General features: G+C 38.8%; 1 protein-coding gene across 1 annotated transcript; it reads left to right on the top strand.

The window, feature by feature from the left end:
- Positions 1-330: 330 nt before the first annotated feature.
- On the top strand, positions 331-23,408 carry LOC113090313 (B-cell lymphoma/leukemia 11A-like). The gene is made up of 3 exons (XM_026256219.1): positions 331-1,004; positions 3,705-4,040; positions 20,773-23,408. The coding sequence occupies exons 1-3, from the start codon at positions 797-799 to the stop codon at positions 22,707-22,709; spliced, it is 2,481 nt and encodes an 826-aa protein (XP_026112004.1). The 5' UTR covers positions 331-796; the 3' UTR covers positions 22,710-23,408.

Here is a 23,408-nt window from a genome sequence, read left to right as displayed (position 1 = left end):
AAAATAAGGTTTGTATTTTCTTGTAAATTTCATATTTTTGATTACATTCTTTTACTTTGTAAAATATTAAATGAATAATTTATCATCACTTCATCTGGCCTCTTTCTTACAATATGCAACGCCTGATTTAATAAAGGTTTCTTATTATACAAAACACGATCTAAAGGCTTCTGTTTAAATGATTTAAGTTACATTTTGTAGCTAAAATATAGCTGTGCCTATATGGACTGAAGAGTAAATGAAAAGCAACCAACAAGTGTCTAGCTTATGTGGGAACTCCTTCAAGACTGCTAGAACAATGCCAAGAAGTTTGCAAAACAGCAAGAACAGATAGATTTGTTAAGGATAAGGCATGATCATATACATCTGCAAAAGTTAACAGTTAGTTTTATATTATTAACAAAAAAAGTGCATTTTATTTGAAGAAAACCACTAAAATACAAAAGAGTCATTTTCACCCCTTTTATCCTTCATGCATTTATTCTTTTGGTTCTATTCTAAACAGACACCCGCATCTCTCTCTCTCTCTCTCTCTCTCGCTCGCTCTCTCTGCCCATTGGCTGCTGGGGTCTATGGTTCACATGCAGCCCATCATTGGTTTTTATGAGTCTCACCCCCTCCCACTCGCAGCCGTCCTCCTCTCGCCTGTGTTTAGCAGATCCATGTCCATCATCTACCTCTGGACGGTCAAGTTCGCTGGCACGTCACGTCCGCACTTGAACTTGCAGCAGCTCAGGGGGCTTCGCTTACTTTCCATTCCTGTCTTGAGTTCTTCTCCAAGAAGCCATGAAGCCCAATGCAAGCGTCTTGTCACTACATGCACGCCTTCTGTACTATTCTCTATAATTCATTTGGGATACCAGATGCATCGCTGAAGAAGATTTTTACTCTGGACTCTCTGAAGACTCTGGCTCTTCCCAATGTGAGCCCAGCTGAGACCGTGTCCAACATGTCTCGCCGCAAGCAGGGCAAACCCCAGCACTTAAGCAAACGGGAGTTTTCGCGTAAGTTCACGGGGAGTTCTTCTTTTTCTTTCCTGATAGCTCAAAATGCATTTCATATAAATAAGTTTTTTTATGGAGTTCACGAAGGTGCGTCCCTTAGAACGCAGCGCGTTTTGCTGTTGAGTTGCGCTTCTCAAGGATTCGCTATACGCGTGAAGGTTGATTATGCATTTGTGTGCATACATGTGTTTGTATGGAGCAAACTAAGCGTCATTTGTTAGCATTGAAATCATTTTACAAGAAAAATTCTGCTCTGAGTTCACTTTCCCTTGAGATTTTTTAACTAAGCGTACTAGACCTTTTCTTGGGCTTTAATGTTAGGCTTTAAATTAATTGTTACATTTGTTTGTAAGCTATGTGTATCACTATTTTGGGTAGGCTATCATGTGATGTTTCTTTTTAATAACTAAACAAGCGCATTAATGATGATTTCAGAAAGTGTTTTTTTTTTACTTCCTCTTTGGTTCCACGATTTGCGAGAATTGAAACGTGAATATAAATAACGAAGGTTTGTTATTCAGTGAAAGAAGGTTTGCTATTAAGTGAAACACGATATATGTTAGTTTTATTCTTGGCATTGGATATACAAACCTGGTTTTATGCATCGATCATGTCAAACCTGTTAGAACCCCACCGGCGACGCTCTCAAAGCACCTCAAGTGTTGCGCGACAAAACATGAAGGCCATTAGAAATGAGAAAATCTAAATGCACTCCATGGGAAGTTTACACGTGATCTATTAGTGTTTGGTTTTGTGCCTTTATTTAAATCGCATTTGAACGTGTTCTAGAGCACCGGTAAGCTTCGCGTAACACGAGATGCAACGTGTATCCGCTAGGGGGCAGAAAATTAACAAATGATGGTCCAGTCAACATGAGACACACTAGGCTACTAGGTGAACTTGAACTTGAGCGCAGCCTTCTCTCGTTTATTAAGTGTGTACCCAGACATTTCCCATTCTATATACATTAACAGTGTTTTTATTTTATTTTTTATTTTTTATGAAACCATTGGTTTAAGGACATGTGGATCAATAAACAAACCATGTCAGAGATGATAAAAAGCGAAATAATCCGTTTAAGATCTTGTTTAAAACACATGTGCCATGCTCTTAGATATGTAATCTTTCTATGCATGTTGATTAAAAATGGTTTTAAATGCTTAGAAAGTATTAAAACGCCTTCCTTGTATACACAAGGATATACTTAAAATATATATATATATATGTATATATATATTCAGATTAAAAACTGATGTTGTGACCAATATGTATTTTTGCTCATTGTGTTTATCATGTTGAAAAAAGTATAACATATTAAATCGTTTGAAATAATCTCAAATTGTTTAACAGTGGTAGTGATTTCGATGTTTTATTTTCCAAATGCCATGTTTGCAAAATCTGATGCTTCATAAGAGGTTTGAATTACACCTGTTTGTCCAGTGCACGGTCTGATCCGAGGCTTTGTTCCAGTTCATAATAATAACACAGAACTGTGCATCTTCCAAGCATGGCTTGAAAGAAGAAGGGGGAAAAAAGCTGTAAAAGAGGATTGATTATGGTTTTAGTCTTTATAAGAAACTCACATATTGTCGCCCCCACCTTTTGTCCCACATGACCTGAAACAGAATTAGGGTTACCCTACCACCGATGGCAACAATCGCCCTCAGCCCAGTTCAGACGCATGATGTGGTTTTGATTGCTCTTTCATATGTTCTGGCTCTCCTTCTGGGAACTACCCCACATACTCCCCTCAATAGCTAACCTCAGTTCAGAGGATTCCAGCACTTTTAACTAAATGGGTTCCAATCATCTTGAAGTCAAATTAGAATCTATTTTTTGATTCTCTGAGGTGTTGGGTTCATTAAGACGTGAGATTGGCAGGATAATGAACAGGGTCATGCAACTAAAGCGGGCAACCCCCTCCTCTTTACCATTACTGGGAAACCACTGTTTTTCTCTCTGTCTTTGGTTTCTCAACTTCTCTGCATCTGCGTTACAGAAGTGTCAGCATTTCAATAATAGATAGATATCAATGTCTCCTGGCACGAATGCTGTGCTGATGTATAGCATTGGAAAATGTTATGAATATGAATATTATTTAATCTAAATCAGCATCCCAAATAACAGAGATCTTTCTCAGAACTTTAGGTAATGTTCTGGAAATGTTCTGGAAACATTCTCCCAATAATGTGAATTGAACATTTGTTATCTAGTCTTTTTTATAATGTTCTTAACATTTTAAGCACAAAAGCATTGTACATGGAAGTTTTTTTTTAAATGTTTTAGATGGATGCTCAACTAATGTTTATATATATATATATATATATATATATATATATATATATATATATACACTGATATTCTTGCTTCAGAGAATATTCTTATGTAACACTATAATGTTTGCAAAATTAGCGTTTGTCTAACCAATAAAAAAAGAAAAGAAAAACTGATTCAGAAATAACGTTTTTTATAACTTTTTTTCTACCCAATTAAAAATCAGTCGATATATATCCATATGACATATAAAACCTCTTCTAACACTACTGCTAATTTCAACACCTCTTCCATTTATATGGAAATTAATATAATTATCACTTATGGCACATATATAATTAGCACTTATCAAGTCATTAACAGGTTTCAGTATGGATATTACAGAAAGTTGTTCTATCTCTCACACGGCCCTTTCTCCTTCCATAGCCGAGCCTGTGACGGCAGGTATCCCAGAGGACGGGGAAAGCCATCCCGGATCGGAACCATCCACCCCTAAAGGGGATCAGGACCTCCTCACCTGTGGTCAGTGCCACTCCAGGTTTCCTCTGGCTGACATCCTGGTGTTCATTGAGCACAAACGCAGGCAGTGTCAAGGCCGCCTATGCATGGACAAAGGTTCAGACATGTCACCGTCGCCTCCACCCAAAGGCCTGCGGCGAGCCTGCTTCCCAGTGGAGGTGGCAGTTCAAGTTTCGCCCCATGAAGAGGAGCATTTAGCCTCCACGCCGCACGGATTACGACCCAAGCAGGAGAATTTAACAGGTAGAGTACCAGATGTTTGGGCTGGAGAAAATCTACTACAGAGTTTGCAAAGTCGAAACTTCTAATTGGAAGGGCTTGACGGATAACACATTCCTACTGATAGCTCATGGTTTTACAGCTTTCCCACTCTCCAAGTTTGGTCCATTTCAGGAAGAAAAAAAAGTACTTGACTATATAGTAGATCAAATAGTGTTCTTGCTGTCAGTATGAATGGACATTCTCTCAGTTCTCTCATGTGGCTTTCGCAGATGTTGCTGCGTTTAGTGTGGTTTTCACAAGGTCATATCTCACTCCGGTAAATGTATAGCTGCAGATTGGTACATTCATGCTGATAAAAAAGAAAAGAAAATCATTTTCAGCTGTCCAAGACAAGGCCTGCCATAGACTGTTAGTGATTCTAGTCATTTTTAGAATTATGAGAGAGTGTTTCCCTTTGCACAGACCACAACGTATCCGGAAAGAAGAAAAATATGCAGCACATATTATGGTATTATGTAGCAGTTATGCATTTACAGTACCTCTGCTAGTATGCAAATTAATATTTTAGGCTTTGTTGTTTCCAATGGGATACTGTTATTAGCTGGGAATGGATTGTGTGTAGATAATTATTATTATTTTTTTTTTTATTACGATTGCATTATAAATTTAGGTATGGAGACCATTTATTTTACAGTAGGTATATTTGCATGTATACATTTTCATCAGTAGGCATGAATCCAGAACAATTTCAGATTTGTGAGGTTCTGTTTATATGAAGCCCAAACATTCATATATTATCATTTACATGTATTCTGAACAAAACTTCAGCACATGCAAACCGGAGGAAGCAACTGTGATAATGCCATTAGACCTGGCATGAACATAGCCTAATTGTCCTTTCCGCCATGAGGTAAATATTCATTCTCGTCCACTGACCTCACAATCATATGCAATAAAATGTATGTAAACATATGCATCACAAGGAATTTTTCTTTTTTAGATCGAGCTCAGTCAGTCACTCGAGGTTTATACATAACAGCGTTTCAATCTGATTGAGCAGTCAATCTGATTATGAATGTATAATTTGGGTGCATGTGTCCTACTGTAGTTACATGTTCTATAGTAATAACAGTAAATTATGCATAATTGCACAAAGCTAATCCTAAAACAAACCCTAATCTAACCCTTTAGTATGAACATGTTGGTGATAAATAGTACTTAATTGCATGATTAATTACATTGTATCAAGGTCAACATAAAATAAAGTGCACCCGAAAGTATTTTTTTATGTACGCTTCGTAGTACTGTAACTCTCAGGACGTTCAGTGTTTGCCCGTCCCGCTCCAGACAGGTCACACGCTTTCACCGTAACATGTCAAGCACATGCGTGATCTCCAGTCTGCGGTCGCGTCGTGCAAGCAGATGTCCGTCACAACAGATGGAATTCTGTATCGGCTGTAAATGGTGAATCCGTTAAAGGTTCACGCTTGGAGAAATTTGCATGATAAACAAATTTAAGATATGCATGTGGTCACAGCAGCTTTTAATACCCCCCCTAAACAACACCCCATCCCACCCCCATTTTATTCAAGTCTGAATGCCCCCAAGCAGCCAGACGATGAGCTCAGGCAATAACCCCCTTTTGCAGACCTCCCTCCCCTACCCCCTTATCTGCTATCTCTCTAGGGTTATTTTCTTAAGTACATCCACGTGTAGCCATTTTCTCTGAGGCTGATATAGGTGATCCCGTCTCGTATTGTTGTTGTACCGTCTCCTGGTCCCTACAGACTTCGGCTCTTCATGATGCAAACACAAAGCGAAGAGCTTTGATGTTATATTTTATTGTGCAGATCATATTTACATTGCACGTTAACTACGTGTAATTACTAAATTGCAATGAAATTGTCTCTTTCTCTTCTGTTATCCGGTGTCTTCTGGTGTTCTTGGCCTTGGAGTCTTGATTTCTTTGGCGCTGGTCCACTATTCTCTTACCGGAGAGAGTTATGGATCATTAGCTGGAGGAGAGCAAGTGGAACAGGAGACAGGAAGTTTGGGGATCCCCAATAGTGCAGCTTTACTGAGGAGCTTTACAGGCTTAGCTCAAAAAAAAGAAAAAAATCAGATATGACAAATCTTTTTAATATCTCAATTTTTTTTTTGTCCTACACAGCAAAGAAAATAAATGGAGCAAATAAAGACTTGTACTGAAGTCCCCTGAGAAAAAGACCCCGTTTGGCTCTAGTCGAGTTTTTAAGATCTCAACAATGTCTTTAATTGTGCTCAAAACATTTCTCATTGAATTTTTCAAGATCTAATTACAGTATATAACCTGCTATCCACATTCACATTTAGTTTGTCTAAAATTGACTCATTGATCAAAAAAAAAATTTCTCTAAATGATTTTTAAGAGACACATCTGAAAAAAAATTAATTTAATTTACAACTAAACTCATCAACATTTAAGCTTTGTGCAGTTACATTTTGTTGAGTAGTTTGATGCTGATAGTGATTGAATAGTGTTACTTTAATATGTCCTAGAACAAAGTGGCTGATTGGTTTATTTATGAGAGTCTGAGCAAGAGGGTACGTGTCTGTGTTTGTATGTGGTTAGCTGAGCCTGTCTCAGCACAACATGACAGTGCGTTTGACTTGGCAGACACTACCCAAGGGGTTCCCTTTCAGTGGACATATGTCAGGACATTGGCACAGAGCAGGCGGGAACGTGTATTGTGGTGAAGTTTATATATTTGTAGCTGACATGGCATTTCAAGAACTAACAGCAGTTTCCCGCAGTGTGACATGCATTCTATTTTGCATTTTTACATTCTTGTATAACTATTAGATATGCAGGTTTGTGACCTTATTAATTGAGGAACTACCTGGAACATTAGTACTATTAACAATTCCATTTGCCACAACTAATAAATGCTTAAAATAGCAATATAATAAGATTTAAATGAAGACATTTATAGAATCTAAAATATACAGTTTGCATTATTCATGTACATACACAGGGCATTGAAGCTAATTTTGTTTGCATAGCTTACACAAAAACACATTTATTGCAGACACATCTCCATGAGGTTTACTGACTGTTTTGGCACACAGCTCTTTCAGCATTAAGCTATGCAATCATCAGATCTGTCAGGAGCATATGATATTCTGACTCGCCTTTGTGTGTGTTTGTGTACAGATGTGTTTGTGTGAGTGCGGCCAGCCAGCTGAACTGCAGACACTTCTATTTAGTGTTGGCTGTGGGAATACAAAACTGTGCCTGCAGCACTGTATTGATATATTGTAGGTAATATACAATATACAGTGCATGCTTTATACTGTAATACCTTTGATTTGGCTTTATTGTTCACAAAAAACATCAAACATGGGTATAAAGCAATAAAAAAGTGCAAAGTAAATTAGTTATGAGAAATGGGTAAATGTGTTCTTGTAATAATATATTTATTTATTTCAAAAGGAAATATTTTACCCATGCATTAGTGTTTTTTTTTTTTTTTTTTTGGATGATGTGCTGATCATTTAGAGAAAAATGTTTTGCTCTTCTGATTCTGGGTATTTCCGGGACAAGGTGGACTGAATACATGTGTGTGTGGTCTGCAGCTGGTGTGTCTTATCTATGTTCTATAGAATGAGATAAAGAGCCAAGAGGCCCCTCACTGTCTGAGTCTAGGGTCATGGTTCCCTGAAAGTCTCTCTCTCTCTTGTTGTCTGTCTCCATCTAGATTTTATTTTTTACCTCTTTATTCATGCTTTTGCATGCAAACTAAATTTCTTTTGGGTCAGTTGGTTGCAGTGGAGTTGAACGACATCTGTAGTTTTGCTACACTGTGAAATAGAACACATTTTGATGCAGGGAGGAAAGTCGGCATCAATGCACATCTGTAAAAATACTCAAGACTCTTAAATCAAGTTTGAGTGTTGGACTTAGACAATGAATGGGAGGGCAAATAATAATTTAGTAATATGTGTAGACATCAGCTGTGTAAAGCACAATTCAAGTAGTTCTGTAAAGAGCCTGATTAATTAGTTCAATTCTTTGAAATTAAGTATTTAATTTTGCTCTTTTACTGCAATAGAAGCACTGAAGTGGAATGTAACAAAATGTTTAGTCTTTTATCTTGGGAAACATTCTCTCTCTCTCTCTCTCTCTCTCTGAATCTCACTGATAATATTCTGTGGCTCATTTGAATTTGAAGCACTTCTTTAATCTTCAAAGCCTTGATTGCTTTATGAATATGCATGGTACATGCAGACTTTAGTTCATTACCTTGTTGTAAATTCTAATGACCATTAGTCCCTCTAGGTAATTGCCAATTATTTTGCATATTTGATTAGCCCATTATGAGTTCATTCAGTTGATATGCGTCAGGCGAAGAAGGACTGAGTCGCTAGAGAAATAAACAGAGCAGAACAGAGCTGTGCACGATTAAAAGATTTTAAGAGTCTTTTATTCTAAGTCTCACTGTTTAAAATAGTAACTCTATATAACAATGAACATTGAATGAAATGTAAACAAACATCTTCTGGATTCCCATGTGTCAGTCATGAGCCCAGGTCATGAATGATTGATCGCTCCAAACAGAATGTAGTTGGATGAGTGCTACATGACGCCACATAATGGATTATTTAGTGTTTCTAAACATTAGCAACCGAAAGGAGATTGAGGTAGCTTGTTGACGTGTAATTCAATGTGTGCCATGATGAATCTTTCATGTGTACATTTGGTCAAAATTAAAGTAAAGTAAAAGTAAATTCCTTCACTGTTATTGTGAGACAGACTCACAGTACTTTTAAGAAATCAGCCACTGTGTTTCATTTTCAAGTGAGATGCACTGCAGCTGGTGGTACCTTTATCTACCCCGTCACAGGTGCTGGCTCTCCTCCGGAGCCTGACTTAACCCTGTGTCTATGTCATGGGGTGTGAGAAGAGGCCGGCAGGGACACAATGGTGGGATTGTGCTCAGGGCGGGGGCTCGGAGGCTGAGGCAGCCCTGACTGTGGCCAAACAGGTCGGGCCAGACAGCATGATAGATGGCTTTGTTTAAGGGTCCCGGGGTGGGGCCTGAACTTGAGGCACTTTGTTTATCCTGAATAGAGCAGGGGGGAAGACGCCGGAATGATCTATGTCTCGCTCTCTTAAGAGCTTTAGAGGGAAAGAGACAGGAACGGAGAGAAACATCCACGAAAAAGTGTCCAAAACAAGTCAGGAAATCAGACAGATGGAACGAGAGATTCAGTTGAAAAATAGTTGAAGAGTACACCAAAAAAAATCTCCACTTACTCAACTGCATGTCATTCCGAAGCTTTCTGACAGACTTCACACAAAGTGAAGTATCATAAAATAGTCCTAACATACACATAGCTCACGTAACCTTCATGTCCTTCTGCATGACTGATCTCTCTGTAAAACACATTTATAGAAGCTTGGATTAATGTGCATGCTGCACCTTTTCATACATGTAATGCAAATGGTCACCAAAACTGCAAAGAGGGCAAGATATTACCATAGAAGTAGCATAAAAATAATCCATATGAATTATCAATATGATCATTTTGTGTATTTTACTCACCCTTTCAAAAAACCGGTCTGAATGACATTCTTCTGTCATAGAAGAATATGTTTAGATCAATGTTAACGCCACTCTTTTCCATACAGTGAATGTGAATGGTGGCCAAAAATCCAAAAAGTGCTAATAACGTATCATAAAAATAGTCCATCTAAATTATCAGTATGTTAATTTGGTGCATGCTATGTCTCCTTTCAAACCTGTCTTACTCTCTTCTGTAAAACCCAAATATAGAAGTTTGATGAATGTTCATGCTGGACTGTTCCATACATTAAATGTTAAACAAACTCCGATAAACAGTCAAAAAAGGACTATAAAAGTTTAATAAACTAAACACTCCATATAAATTATCATTATGATATCTTATGTAGAGCAGACTAATTTTTTCTTAAAGTTATTTAATGAAAATGTTGTTGCTACAACCATGGTCACCATTCACTTTTATTAGATATTTATTGTTCATTACAGCTTGAATTGCCTAGAGTAAATGTCTCCTTTTGTGTTCTGTGAAAGAAATAAAGTAATACAGGTTTTGTTGGTATTTTTAGAGGAAAGTGTAACAGTAAGAAGGAATGAGGTAAGGGAAGAGAAAGTAGCTGAGGGAGAGCAGTGTTAGATGAGCATGTGTTCTTTAGGTTAACGGAGGGTCAAGTTGAGAACTACTGGAGGGGGAAGGGCCGTCCTCTCACCCTGATGGTGGCTGTACATTTCTAGATCAACTTGGATGAGCTCCAGGTCTTTTAAATCTGACTAGACGTCATGCACACACACACACACACACACACACACACACACACACACACACATGCAGCCCTTATACCTATGCTTTTTTTGTTTTTTTGGGGGGGGCCAAAGGCAAAAAGAGACGCTGACTTTTGGACTGGTTGAAACCAGTTGGCTGGACTTGTCTTCACTTGCATGCCTCTGTTGAAGACAATTCACAAAACACATGCGTACACACCAGAAAGAAAACCTGAATGAACATCTTTTGAGAGCGCAGGACAATGGAGAGCAGGATAGTTGAGAGATATACATTGTGAATTGGATTTGATGGGTGTCATGAAGCCGTTCACAGCTTTGTGAAAATCACACATTTGTGAAAATATCTGTTTCGCATAGAGATGGATAAATATGTTCCTTTGCACGCTCTTCACTTGTCTATCAGTTGACCCACTCATTTGCATATGTATTTATGCAGATTTTTGAGGGGGCTCTCACACACAGCAGGGGTCTCTGAATGTCACGGTTTCTCAGAGTGAATTTGTGCATCTTTGTGTTCAATTCTTTTGGTTATGTCTGTGTGTAAATACGATAGAGTAGGCTACGTTGCTCTGTTTTCACAGTCTATCTGTTTTCTCAATCTTTCTGTTGATGCCGCTTTTTTACATTCTTGGTTTCAGTATGTGTGTGTATATATACGTCTGCCATACCGTGTGTCCGACCCCAAAAAGTGGGCCATAACTTCCAGATGGTGCTCTGTAACTTTGTTTGGTAAGTGAATACTTAAGGTGTAGATGGCCTATCAATATCCACTCTGAATGTGAAGAGACGCTTGCTATACATTCACCTTGTTCTCTTTTTGCAGCCGTCCATGAATAGTTTTAGTTCTTTCACATCTCTGTTTATGTCAGATGTGATTTATTTTGTGGAAGTGTGGGTTAAACTAGCCAAGGCCATCCACATCAAGATAGAGGTCCCTCAGATGTGTTCTCCTTGTCCATTGACTTCTTCCTCCATTCTGAAGAGTTCAGGAAACAACCACTATGGTGGGGAAATTGTTTGACCTTTCACGGTTACTGCTGCTCCCTGACAGTAATGCAACTGTGGAATTACTTTTCTGAAATCAATGAGTCAAAAATCTAACTGTGTCCTTGAGTTCTTGAGTTTTGCTTTTGGAAAACATATACATACAAGTGTAGTCTATCAGCTTTGAAACTAGATACTGCACCATGACCTCTGAACTGTTGACCTAAAAATAAAAATTGTGTCACTGTTTGGTGTCACTGAGGGCAAAATCATTGGTTCTTGCTTGTCACGTGGTAAATTGAAATATATGCAGGTCAAATAAGATTACCGAGGTATTGTGGAGGGAAAGATTTCCAATGAACAAAGACTTAGTTTTTGGTCAGTCACAGAAAGCTATATTTTGCTTCAGAAAACTTGGAATCTAGCACATAATTTGTATGGACTATAAGTAGTGGTGGACCTATATATATATACTGTATAAGCCAAGGCTTGTCATCGGAATTCTATTTGGTGAAAATACAGTGTCTAAAAATATATGTTTACAATTTCTATATTTTTAAAAATCCATAATAGAATTACTGAATCAAAAAGTTGCTATCTAAAATATTTTAAAAGTTTATTTTACAATTTTCAAGTAATTTTCAAATCTAATTATTTTAGCAAATATTTCCTCCAGTAAATCTCAAATTTATTTAAATTGTTATGCTTGTGTTATTTATTATCTTAAAGTAGGTACTGTGATTTATATATATATATATATATATATATATATATATATATATATATATATATATATATATATATATATATATATATATATATTGCCTTAATATCCATCAGCCACCAATCTTTGGAAGATTTCAGCATCGGACATCAAAAAAATCTAGATATTAGTTAGCCCACCATATATAAAATAACATTATTGAAATTCTTTAAAAGTCTTTAATAATGTTTAGTCTATGATTTAATGCCTTTGTTTCTTATTTGTCTTTGACATCCCTTCCTTTCATTCGTTAGCTCGGACAAATATAATAAAAAGTATCCAGAAGTGCTATCTGTCTAGCCAGGGAGCAGATGTCCCATCATGAGCCTGTAGCGTCTCACCCCGTCAGCTGTCAGTGGCCTGAAACAATCTTTGAGCTCAGAGAGAGCGCTGGTCCAATTAAAGAGGTTAATTTGCTTTAGCACTTATCTGTCCATCGATGTATTTCTGTATCAGCCTCTCCTGCTCTTCTCAGACCAGTCTCTCTTTCTTTTGTCTGTTTGCTCTTCTCTCTTTTTCTTTCATTATTCCTCTCATACAATCCCATCTTAGACCCCTTGTCTCATAGTCTCTTTCTTTCCACTGTCTTCTCAGCCCTCTTTATGTAGTTTGTTTGCTTCTCTTGCATTTGAGAAACACACCGTGGTGACATTACGGCTGTAACAAATTGAGCACTTGTAGAATGCAGGCATGAAACCATCACAAAGCTTCCATTCAGCGTCTTACTGACTGAACATAAAGGCCCATGACAGTTTAAGTGGCGTGTTGAGTTTGCATGTGAAAGCGTGTCTACTGATGTTTACGGCAAGAAAAAGGGTTTGATGAGAAGGTTGAAACAATGCATGTGTGTGAAGCCCAGACAGACAGTGTTACATGCTTTCATAGTGGAGAAATTCTGTCAAACCTTTGAACGGTATGATATAAATGTGTTGACATGCATAGATTGGTGCGCTTTATTTGGCATGTGATGTTTGTGTGCCTATATGGACACTTAAACTATGTCTAGGGAACTGAACGATCACCGTTTTTATGAGTGTGGTTTAGAAAGTAAAATCTGTCCAAATCTAAACTCTGATCCCCCGTCTCCCATTGCTCTTGTCATGTCATTATCGTCTGGATGAGAATGGATCATCTCCTCTGTCCCCTGCCCTGCTCGGTGAACCCCTGCCCTCCAAGCCTGTCAGAGTGAACTATCGCAGACAGATACACACAGAGACACTGTCACATACACAAAGACATATATAAACCCAGAGGCCCATCACACTGAGAGGACAGATGCCCTTGTTGTGGTGTAGAGCCTCCTCGGGATTTTCCTGTCATGTATTAAGAAGCAGAGTACACATATGGAAAAGATGGTTTGCAAACTTTTGAGAATTCTAGTGTGGAACATTTTGGGACTTCCTGAAGACTTGTTTTAGCAATTAATGTTGCTTTTGATAAGTCTATTTGACTTTGTGGATCAACATACTCATTGGTCCTAAAGCAATCTCCCTCATGAAACTTTGTTTTGTTAGTACCATAGTATACTGACGGTATCAGATGGTAATACCATGGTGCTTTGATATTGAGCTTGGTACTGTATCAGAACCATATTGATGTAACATGTTTCTGAACTGTTAATCTAAGGCAGAGTTTGTCAACCATGGGGCCAGGGTCCACTAGGGGCCATCAAGTAAATTATAGTTAATTTATTAAAATGATGAAACACTAAATTGAAATAAAAAATAATAAATACAAGGTATTCGATACTAGAATCACCATATTGGAATAAATATTCAAATAACATAATTACTTTACATCTAATTGCAAATACACCATCACCATTTTAATTTACCAGCGCATGTCTAGGCACATTTACTTCACATACTCCTATTTAAAGTTCGGACAAGACATCGAAATCCGACTTTTAAAAAACTGTCCAGAGGCCTCTAATTTATGCTACAATTGTGAATCATTATTTGTTCCTTTTTTGCAAGTAATGTAGTCATGTAAAGATGGTGTTAGCAGGAGAGATGTTCTCATTCTAGAGTGTATTCGAATGAAAAAAAAGGATAATTTTTATGTACGTAATGCAAGAGGTGTCATTAATAGTATTGGTCTATTTTCAAGACCAGAGAGATTTTAAATCCATATACCTGTTCAGTTCGTCAGCTTTTAGGAATACATTAGCATAATAATGACCTCTAAGCTAACACAAATGAACTAAATCCAACAAAAACTCTACTGTGCACGTATGTAATTTTTTTAATACTTTTAAGTCCCTCTGACTGTGAGGAGAAGCCAGAAAGCTGCTGAACGTCTGTTGTGCCGCTCTGTCAAATACTCTTCCGCTTGGCTCCACCACTCACTGAGTTGTGACCCTTGACCTCAGCGGGGCCGTGTATGTGTACGGTCTTGCCAGCGCCTCCCTGGAATGTCTGAATTTAAGTGCATAGCTAGAGATGGTGTGCTGTCCTACAGCTGCCTGAGTATAAATCCTGCTGTCACCAGAAGGCTAAAGGTCTCCTTCAGTACCCCTTCTTTTGCTTGTTGTTTCTATCACTCTCCACCACTTTTACATTACTTTACTTTACTTGACCGCACAACAAGCATCTCAAACCAGAAATCTGTACGTCCTGCTCTGTAGCGTTTGGCGAATAAGGAAGCTTTTGAGCCATTTTAATATCTTCAGTGCTCATTCACGGCCGTCGAAGGAGTTCTGCGTGATCACAAACACAGATGAAACACTCCCACTTGTAAACAGGCGAATGTAGACAACTGGTTCACCCTGTACTTTATGAGGTTAAAAAAATGTTGTTGACATCCGTTTACATGAACTGGAAGACCTGATGAAAACAGCCCCCTCTCTGCGACCTCTGACCTCCTACAGTCTTTCAAAAGTATGCACTGTATAAGAGCCGTGAGCTACAAGGCTTCAGACAGATTTCTGGCAAGAGCACACAGGTAACATTCCAGAGATGTATGTTGTTAAAAGGAGGATTCATCTGTTGCTATAGGTTAATGTAAATTAATATTCAGCAATTGCGACTGAAATGTGATAGTGGTGGCAGAGAGCATTCACATTCACAATTTTCATGACTAAATGCACCCAAAATGTTGTAGCTGATTAATTTACCCATGAAAAAAATATTTCATATAAGCAGTTTTTTTTTTTACAATGAACATCATCCACATGGCATTTTGATTCATTTGCAGACTTTGAATTACAAGAGGCATGTCGGCTTATCTATATTCAGTTGTTATTTAGATATTAAATATGGATTTTCAATGTGGACATACGAGTCAAAACCGAGTGACAAATAGATAAAGCTGTCTCTTCATGTGAGTGTGTCATAAAAAAGCCATTTGTCATACAAACCTCATGGCATGAATTTACACGAAATTGCCATTTCGTAAAATAGTTCAAGTTGGTTTTAACCAGCCTTGACCACAACAAGCTGTGATTGGGTCATATCGATCTGTTGTTCTCCTTTTGTAAGAGTCAGGACTCTTTTACAGTTGCTCTAAAAAAAGTTGCTGGGGTTATTTAAAAAACAAATAAGCAAGCACAGCCCAGACTAGGTGACAAGAAGTAATGCAAATATAATGCATTATACTTTCTTTAAAAAATAACTAAGTAATTAAATTAGGCCTAGTTACTTTTTTTGGGAGTATAGTAATAATGTAATGCATTACTTTTAGAAGTAACTTTTCCCAACACTGTTTGGGTGTTCAAGGTATTCATTTCAGAATTCACTGGCTGTTTTTAACAGTTTCCTCATTGATGCTAAAGCAGTGGCAGTTTGCAGAACTATCCCATCTGCTACCGTACCGCGATGCAGATCAGAACATATGTATCCAATTAAGTAGCAAAGCAGAGAGCTGGAATCCAGCTTGTTGTCAGACAGATGAAGAATTAGGGTGAGTGTAGCCTGTCTTATCCAAGTGATGCTTGCATTCATCTTACAGAAGCTTATTGATGTGAAATGTTATGTTTCAGCGTGTGCTAGAGCGGTTATATGTGAGTTAAAGGGGGACTGGTAGTTATACTATGTCTGATTGTATGTTACAGTTGCCTTTGGCTTTCATAGCACCCCTTTTTTAAACACCACTTCCTGTAGCTAATGTCAGATTCAGTTATATTAGCATGATGTAGCTTTTTGCTTAACCTTTTCAGTTTCAACTTAACCTTTATCTTATTAATGAGGTGTGCGACTAGTATCACCAAATGGAACTGCAAGAATAAAACTTCATCCATCATTCACTGGTTGGACCGTTAGATACTACTGGTTGAGAAAGCAATAAAATAGCAATTTGGGGACTCAAACTACGAATTACAGCTGTTTTATATATCAAACTATACTGAAGAAATTTGGTGGTGAAACAATTTTCACTCAGAAATCGCTAGTAAATTTCACAAGTAATTACAACAAAATGGCACATTGAATTAAACATGAAATTTTGAAGCAGAAAGATTAATTTTTTTTTTTTTTACCATGTATGGATCTTGGTCTTGATATATTTATACAGGAGAAATTATTTCATTTTAATTATAGCTTGATTTATATATCACTTGTGCCCGGGACACGCCAGATGGGAAGCGTTAAATATTGACCCCATGGCTGTGATGTGACTGGGGAACACTGGTCTTTTTGTACTGGTCCCAGTACCAGAGCTCTGCCTGAGGGGGGCTTCCTGAATGAATCCTCTCACTAGGTCTGACTATCACATGCCCGTTTAAGCCTGTAGTCCTCTCATGGATCAGGAGAACGCAAAGAAAGGGACAGGATGATTTGAAATAATCTTTGTTGAGCCGTGTGGAAATATTGGCATGGTGGTAATGTTCAGAGCTATACTGGACCTCTCACTATACACTGCTGTACATCAGTGCAGAAAGCCAGCCGTGTTAATGGACTTTCAGGAACTCTTTAGACTAACAGTTCTAAATAAAGCAGTAAACCACTCAAGGCCAAGCATTGCATGGTTAAGGGTTTTGTTAGCCTTGGCACAAAGTGGAGTTATTGTCAACAACAATAGCAGATAGTTAATGTCTTAATGTAAAGTAATGTGAAGCATGATTCTAGGTCAATGATATTTTATAATGGACGGGGCTGTGTGGTTAAGGAAATTTCTATTTCATCGTACTATGCCTTGTTAGGATGCATTGGCTGTTTGCTGTTTTAGGATGAATCTAAAAAATATAGAAATTGAAGCTTATTTCAAAACTTGTGAGATTTTTTTGATGTCTGAAATTCAGATTTTGATGGAAAAAACACATTTTCCCACACATTATCTGTACATAATACAATTTCACTTATTAGTTTATATATATATATATATATATATATATATATATATATATATATATATATATATATATATATATATATATATATACAATCAGGCATAGTATAACTACCAGTCCCCCTTTAATTCTCAGTGGTGATTTATAAATTCTGTAAAACAATAACTTTTGGAATTTAAAGCATAGAATAAAGGCAGTACAACAAATATTGATCAAATATGATGTGCAATCAAGTTTTTGTGACATTCGCTCTTTAACGAAGCATGAATGATACAATTCTTTTTGAGGTTGCTTTCTAACTGATTTACAGCTTTGGGTCATCCACTCAGATTTTAGAAACAGAACGAACCATTTTCTAATAAGAAGCAGATTATTACTTGTAGATATTTGCTGGAGTCAAACTGTCTCCACCATATGTTCCCCTCTTCACTGGTTTTCAGGCTTCAGTGTTTGCTCTGTCTATGGGACAGTCCTGTATGCTAACAAAACTTCCACCTATGCCCTGTGCAGACTAGTCTAGTTCATCTTTCCCAGTAGCCACCTCTTTCTTTTTCTCAGACTGCCTCCTCCCCCTGCCAATCCCTTCACTCGTCTGTGGGCTTTAAACGCCATCCCTTTCACCTCTCCGTCTGGTCCATTCCTTTTTGTCTGTCCGCCTCTTTAATGTGCGTTGCTAAGGTGACTGCTGACCCATTGCTTGGGTCAGCAGTATGAGAGGCCCCATTCCAAGATGGCTACCCTCTTAGACACTTTCAATTTGTGGTGGGGGTAGGGTGTGTGTCCAGTTTTGGTATTGAGATCACTGGAAATTAAACCCTTGGACCAACACATGTTTATGGCCACTGACAAGAATATACCAGCTGCCAGATGAACGCATTCTTTCTTGTTGCCAAATACGCTTTTCTCACCTTGTCCCCAGAGTATCCATATGTCACTTGGAGCATTTCATTTCATTGATTTGAATATGAGCATAATCATGTCTAGATTAAACTAGGGTCAGGTGCGAGGGCACAGATGCTTGAGTGAAGTGTAATTATTTTCTGGTAAATTATGCATAATTGTAGCCTCATCGTGGTCCTCAAATAGTAAATCTTGAACGTGTTTTCATGGTCAAATACTCAGCCTTTGGTTTCACATTGGTGCTTATCTTTGTGTATTTAAGAAAAGGACTGTATAATAAAGCGTCTGAGTGCTTGTGCAGTGACTTGCATGTGGTGCTCTGCGATTCAGGCATAACCTGAAGTACAGAGGTTGCGGTAACACCATTTCTGTGTATTTTTATTTGGAGCTGGAAAGAAGTCTTTACACGTGATAATATAGGATAATAAATTAAATACAGGTCATTTGCTCTAATCTGTTTAAATAGGAGATAAACCTGTGATAAAGAAATGTGCTAATAAATATAAAAGGAAAAAAAGGGGAAAAAAATGAAATTGATCGGAGTTTGTCATGTCTTTGAGGTTTGTCACCTCAAACAGAAAAAGTTGATGCAAGTGCGATTGTTCTCCACATAAGTCTTGTAGAGCAATGAAAATTTAATATCACACTAATCTGTCCTTGAACTATTTATATTTGTCAAACAGGTTTTTTGTCTGTGGTCAGGCACTTAATGCAACACATTGAGCCTGATCAGGACATAAAGAGAATAACCGAGAAAGAATGAAATGAAAGAAAGAAAAAACAGACTGCTTCTTGGCTTGCTGTTTGGTATGAATGGAATTATATTGTACTATGTATAATCTCATAAAAATGAATATAATCTTTCATTTATCCTAGAAGAGGATATTTTGCTCATGCTCCAAGAAGACACAAAACGGTTCTTTTCTTTCCTGTTCTCAAAATCTGGGGGGGGGGGGGGGATGCCCATAAATTGTTCTGCCAGACCTCCCCTCACCTTTTAGCATATCACTATAGAAATTGTGATTGTCAGCCATGTGCTGAAAGGAACAAGGTTGAAAGTAATCAATAAGTCGGCCTCTCAGACAAGGCCACCAAGTAATAGCTGCTGTTGGTAAGGTGGGTGTTTTAAATGTCAGCGTCGCAGGATGATTATATGTCTAGGGAGAACACTTCCCTTATTTTAGGCTGTTTTCACACTTTGTTCGATTGCTTGGTCCAAACTTAAGTATGATTTCTTTCTTTCTCCCCTGCCCTGTGCTTCTCTTGCACTTAGTATTTTGGGGCACTATAATTGTCATGTTAGATTTAGCAATACATTTATACAAAATGGAACAGCTTTTTGTTTTCATCTGATGCAAATGCACTTAAATACATGCAAAGAATGTGAGTTGCTCTCTGAATGCAGTTTGCAATTAGTAGTTCACTACTACAAGTTAGGGCAGATTGCTTTCATACCAGTTACCATGAACTTTACCCCAGACCCACTTAAGAAGTGGATATGTTGTTCGCTGGAGTTCAGAAAACTCCTTTTAACACAAGGTGTTAAAAGACAGGAAATGGTTGGGGTGTGCTCTCTGTGTTTGCTTGTGTGTGCAGTATGAAAGCTAACGAGATGACCAAAAATTAGTTAAACCTTCATCCATATTTTTTTGTCATGTACGTTGGAAATCCACAATATGGTTTGCCAGTCATTGCTGTACTAGTGATTAGGAACATTATAAACTGTAAAGATTGTTGTCTTATAGAAAAGCATGTATTTTTAATTCTTTAAATATAAGCATTGGGCTGCTCATATGATTCATGCGATAATGGTATATGATTTAATTGGAGTAAGCATGAGAATAGACAGGCAAAGACTGGCCTTTTTATGATGGAAAATCTCCCGCGGAGGTCAAACCCCACACAGGTGGCTGCAATTAACTGTAATTTTTGCAGATTGTAATGATCCATAATTTACCAGCCTCCCCCTTGCATCTCTTATGCAGTAAAAAGTGTTTGATTGGGTACAGGTTTTTTGTTCACTCTGACCTTTGTGTCAGATATCTCAAAGACAGGCACGGCAGATTACATGTGGAGTGATGTGCATACAGAGACTGAACAACCATATCACGAGTTTCAAAGGCTTACCGTACCTCGAGTTTCAAACCGTACCTTGGGTTTAGCCTTTACAGTTGTGATTTATCATGTCAAGATTTTAAGGTAAGAACATAACTGTATAAATAATAGCAAAGCACTAATAGCTAATACATGATGATAGAGGTGGTGGATAAAGCTCAGGGTCAGAAAGTGAAAGGTTACTGGTTTGAACTTCACAATTGTGCCACTAAGCAAGGTACCTAAGCACTTGCATTTCCAAGGGGATTTCTTGTAATAAATGTGCTGGTAAAAGTGTGTGATCAACCTCTATGGAGAGATCTTACTGAGCCTTTGAACATTTCCTATTACAACTAACCTTCTCCCTCTGATTTTGTCTTGCAGAAAAAGATGAGCCCAGCAGCTACACTTGCACAACTTGTAAGCAACCCTTCAGCACGGCTTGGTTTCTGCTGCAGCATGCCCAAAATACCCATGGTTTCCGAATATACCTGGAGAGCGAACCTGGAAGCCCATTAACTCCTCGGGTGGCCTCCGCTCCAGGCATGGGCGGTGACTGTGCCTCGCAGCCACCGCTACATGCAGCCCACCTGGCAGACAGTAGTCCCTATAGCCTGATGAGGATAGCCAACAGAGATGGGTCCTCTGTTCCTAGAGAAGGCCGATATCCCAGGACACCTCCACTCTTTAGTCCCCCACCACGGCATCACATGAGCCCAGACGATCTGGCTTTGGCCCCCCACCACCCAAGCGCCTTTGACAGGGTTATGCGTCTTAATTCGGTACCCTTGGATTCCCCATCTATGGACTTCTCGAGACGACTACGGGAACTAGCAGGCAACTCTGCTGGGTCCTCTCCGCCCATGTCACCCAACAGGCCTAGCCCTATGGAACGGCTACTGCAGCCATTCCAACCAGGGGCATCTCATTCTCCTTCTGGATCTCTCTCAACACCTACTCAACAAACTCCAACGGTGCCAGCAGTGAAGGCAAAGTCTTGCGAGTTTTGTGGAAAGTCCTTTAAATTCCAGAGCAACTTAATCGTCCACAGGCGTAGTCATACCGGGGAGAAACCTTACAAGTGCCACCTCTGCAACCACGCCTGCACTCAGGCAAGCAAGCTGAAGCGTCACATGAAGACTCATCGGCACAAATCCTCCTCTACTACCTCCAAATCAGATGATGGCCTTTCAAATGCCAGTTCACCTGAGCCAGGCACAAGTGATTTGCTAAGCAGTGCCACCAATGCTCTGAAATCTGTGGTGGCAAAGTTTAAAAGTGAGAACAATGGCGTCATCCCAGAAAATGGACAGGAGGAAGATGAAGAAGATGAGGAGGAGGAGGAGGAGGATGAAGAGGAGGAAGGGGAGGAAGAGGAGGAAGAAGAAGAAGAAGAAGAAGAGGAGGGGGAGAATGAGAGTGAGGTCGGCGAGAGGAATGATATAAACTTTAGCCTGATGCTAGAAGGTGCACGTCACCATGAGAACAATAGACATCGACACAACAAAAGTGTCGAGGGTATTCAGTATCATCCAGATGCCCTAAAAAGAGGGGACCACAGATCAGCTAGTGAGAAAGGTGGGGAAGAATCCCCACAAGAGTCTGATCAAGTCAACAAGGCATACCTACCCATTGTAAATGGAACAGCCTCCTACCGAAACAATGACCTTTCAAGGAAACTTCATGCCAGAAGTCCAGAATCCAACAGCCCTCTCTCCAAACGCATCAAGGTGGAAAAGGACCTTGATCTTCCAACTCCAACAATCCCTAACTCAGAAAATGTCTACTCACAGTGGCTGGCTGGATACGCAGCATCGCGCCAGCTCAAGGATCCTATTCTCAACTTTGGGGACTCAAGACAATCACCTTTTGCCACGTCTTCAGAGCACTCCTCGGAGAATGGAAGTCTCAGGTTCTCCACTCCCCCTGGGGAGCTAGAAGGAGGGACAGCCTCCGGGCGCAGTGGCACGGGAAGTAGGGCCAGTACACCCCACCTTCCCACTGGTCGACCCAGCTCCAAGGATGGTCGACGTAGTGACACTTGTGAGTTTTGTGGCAAGGTCTTCAAAAACTGCAGCAACTTGACAGTGCATCGGCGTAGCCACACAGGTGAGAGGCCATACAAGTGTGAGCTTTGTAGCTACGCCTGTGCTCAGAGCAGCAAGCTAACACGCCATATGAAGACGCATGGACAGACAGGCAAGGACGTTTACAAATGTGAGATATGCCACATGCCTTTTAGCGTCTACAGCACTCTGGAGAAGCACATGAAAAAATGGCACAACGATCAGCCCTTAAGCATTGAAATTAAAATGGAGTAAACTTTATGATGTCTTTCTCAGTCCTAGGAAAAAAATATTTAAAGCACAGCGTCAGTTAATTATGCTGGCCGAAAATTTTCAAAATGACGCAAGACTCTGAGCCTCTCTAATGTGCAATAACTAAATGTTTTGTACTTCTTTTCTTACTGGTTGGCATGTTTTCGTGTGTTAGCTTGATTGATAACCATTAGCTGTGTTGCTGTTGTTACAGTCTTTTATGAAACAGGACATTTCATGCTGCAAACAATTAATTTTAACATATCATACCTAGTTGTATTTTGTAATTTAAACCCGTAATCTTTTGACTACCTACATTCACACTGGGGTTTACACTGTTCATTAGGGGTATAGACGAACTGTAGGGTTACCGACAAACGTTTAAAAGGTAACATTTTACTAAAATACTAAAATTGTTATTGTTGCTTGTGAAAAAGAGTGCCTTGGGTGTTTAAAGCATCTGTGGTTTCTGCCGTTTGCCATAAGCCTGGAGATATTATTCAATGCAAAATTAGGTTCTTGCATCAAGTACCTATTGTGAATTTGCTAAATGCAGGAATCCAGCATATGTTCTTATGTATATCATTTACTAGTATAACATGTTATGTTTCTTTAAGTGTGATTGTTTTGTTGGCATATTCATGCCTTGGTGAGATTCTACCTTGTGTTTTGGTATCAAACGGACAGGTACATTAGTAAGTT

The sequence above is a fragment of the Carassius auratus genome, chromosome 6 (assembly GCF_003368295.1).
Source record: "Carassius auratus strain Wakin chromosome 6, ASM336829v1, whole genome shotgun sequence".
Lineage (NCBI taxonomy): Eukaryota > Metazoa > Chordata > Actinopteri > Cypriniformes > Cyprinidae > Carassius > Carassius auratus.
This window is presented reverse-complemented; position numbering and strand designations above follow the sequence as displayed.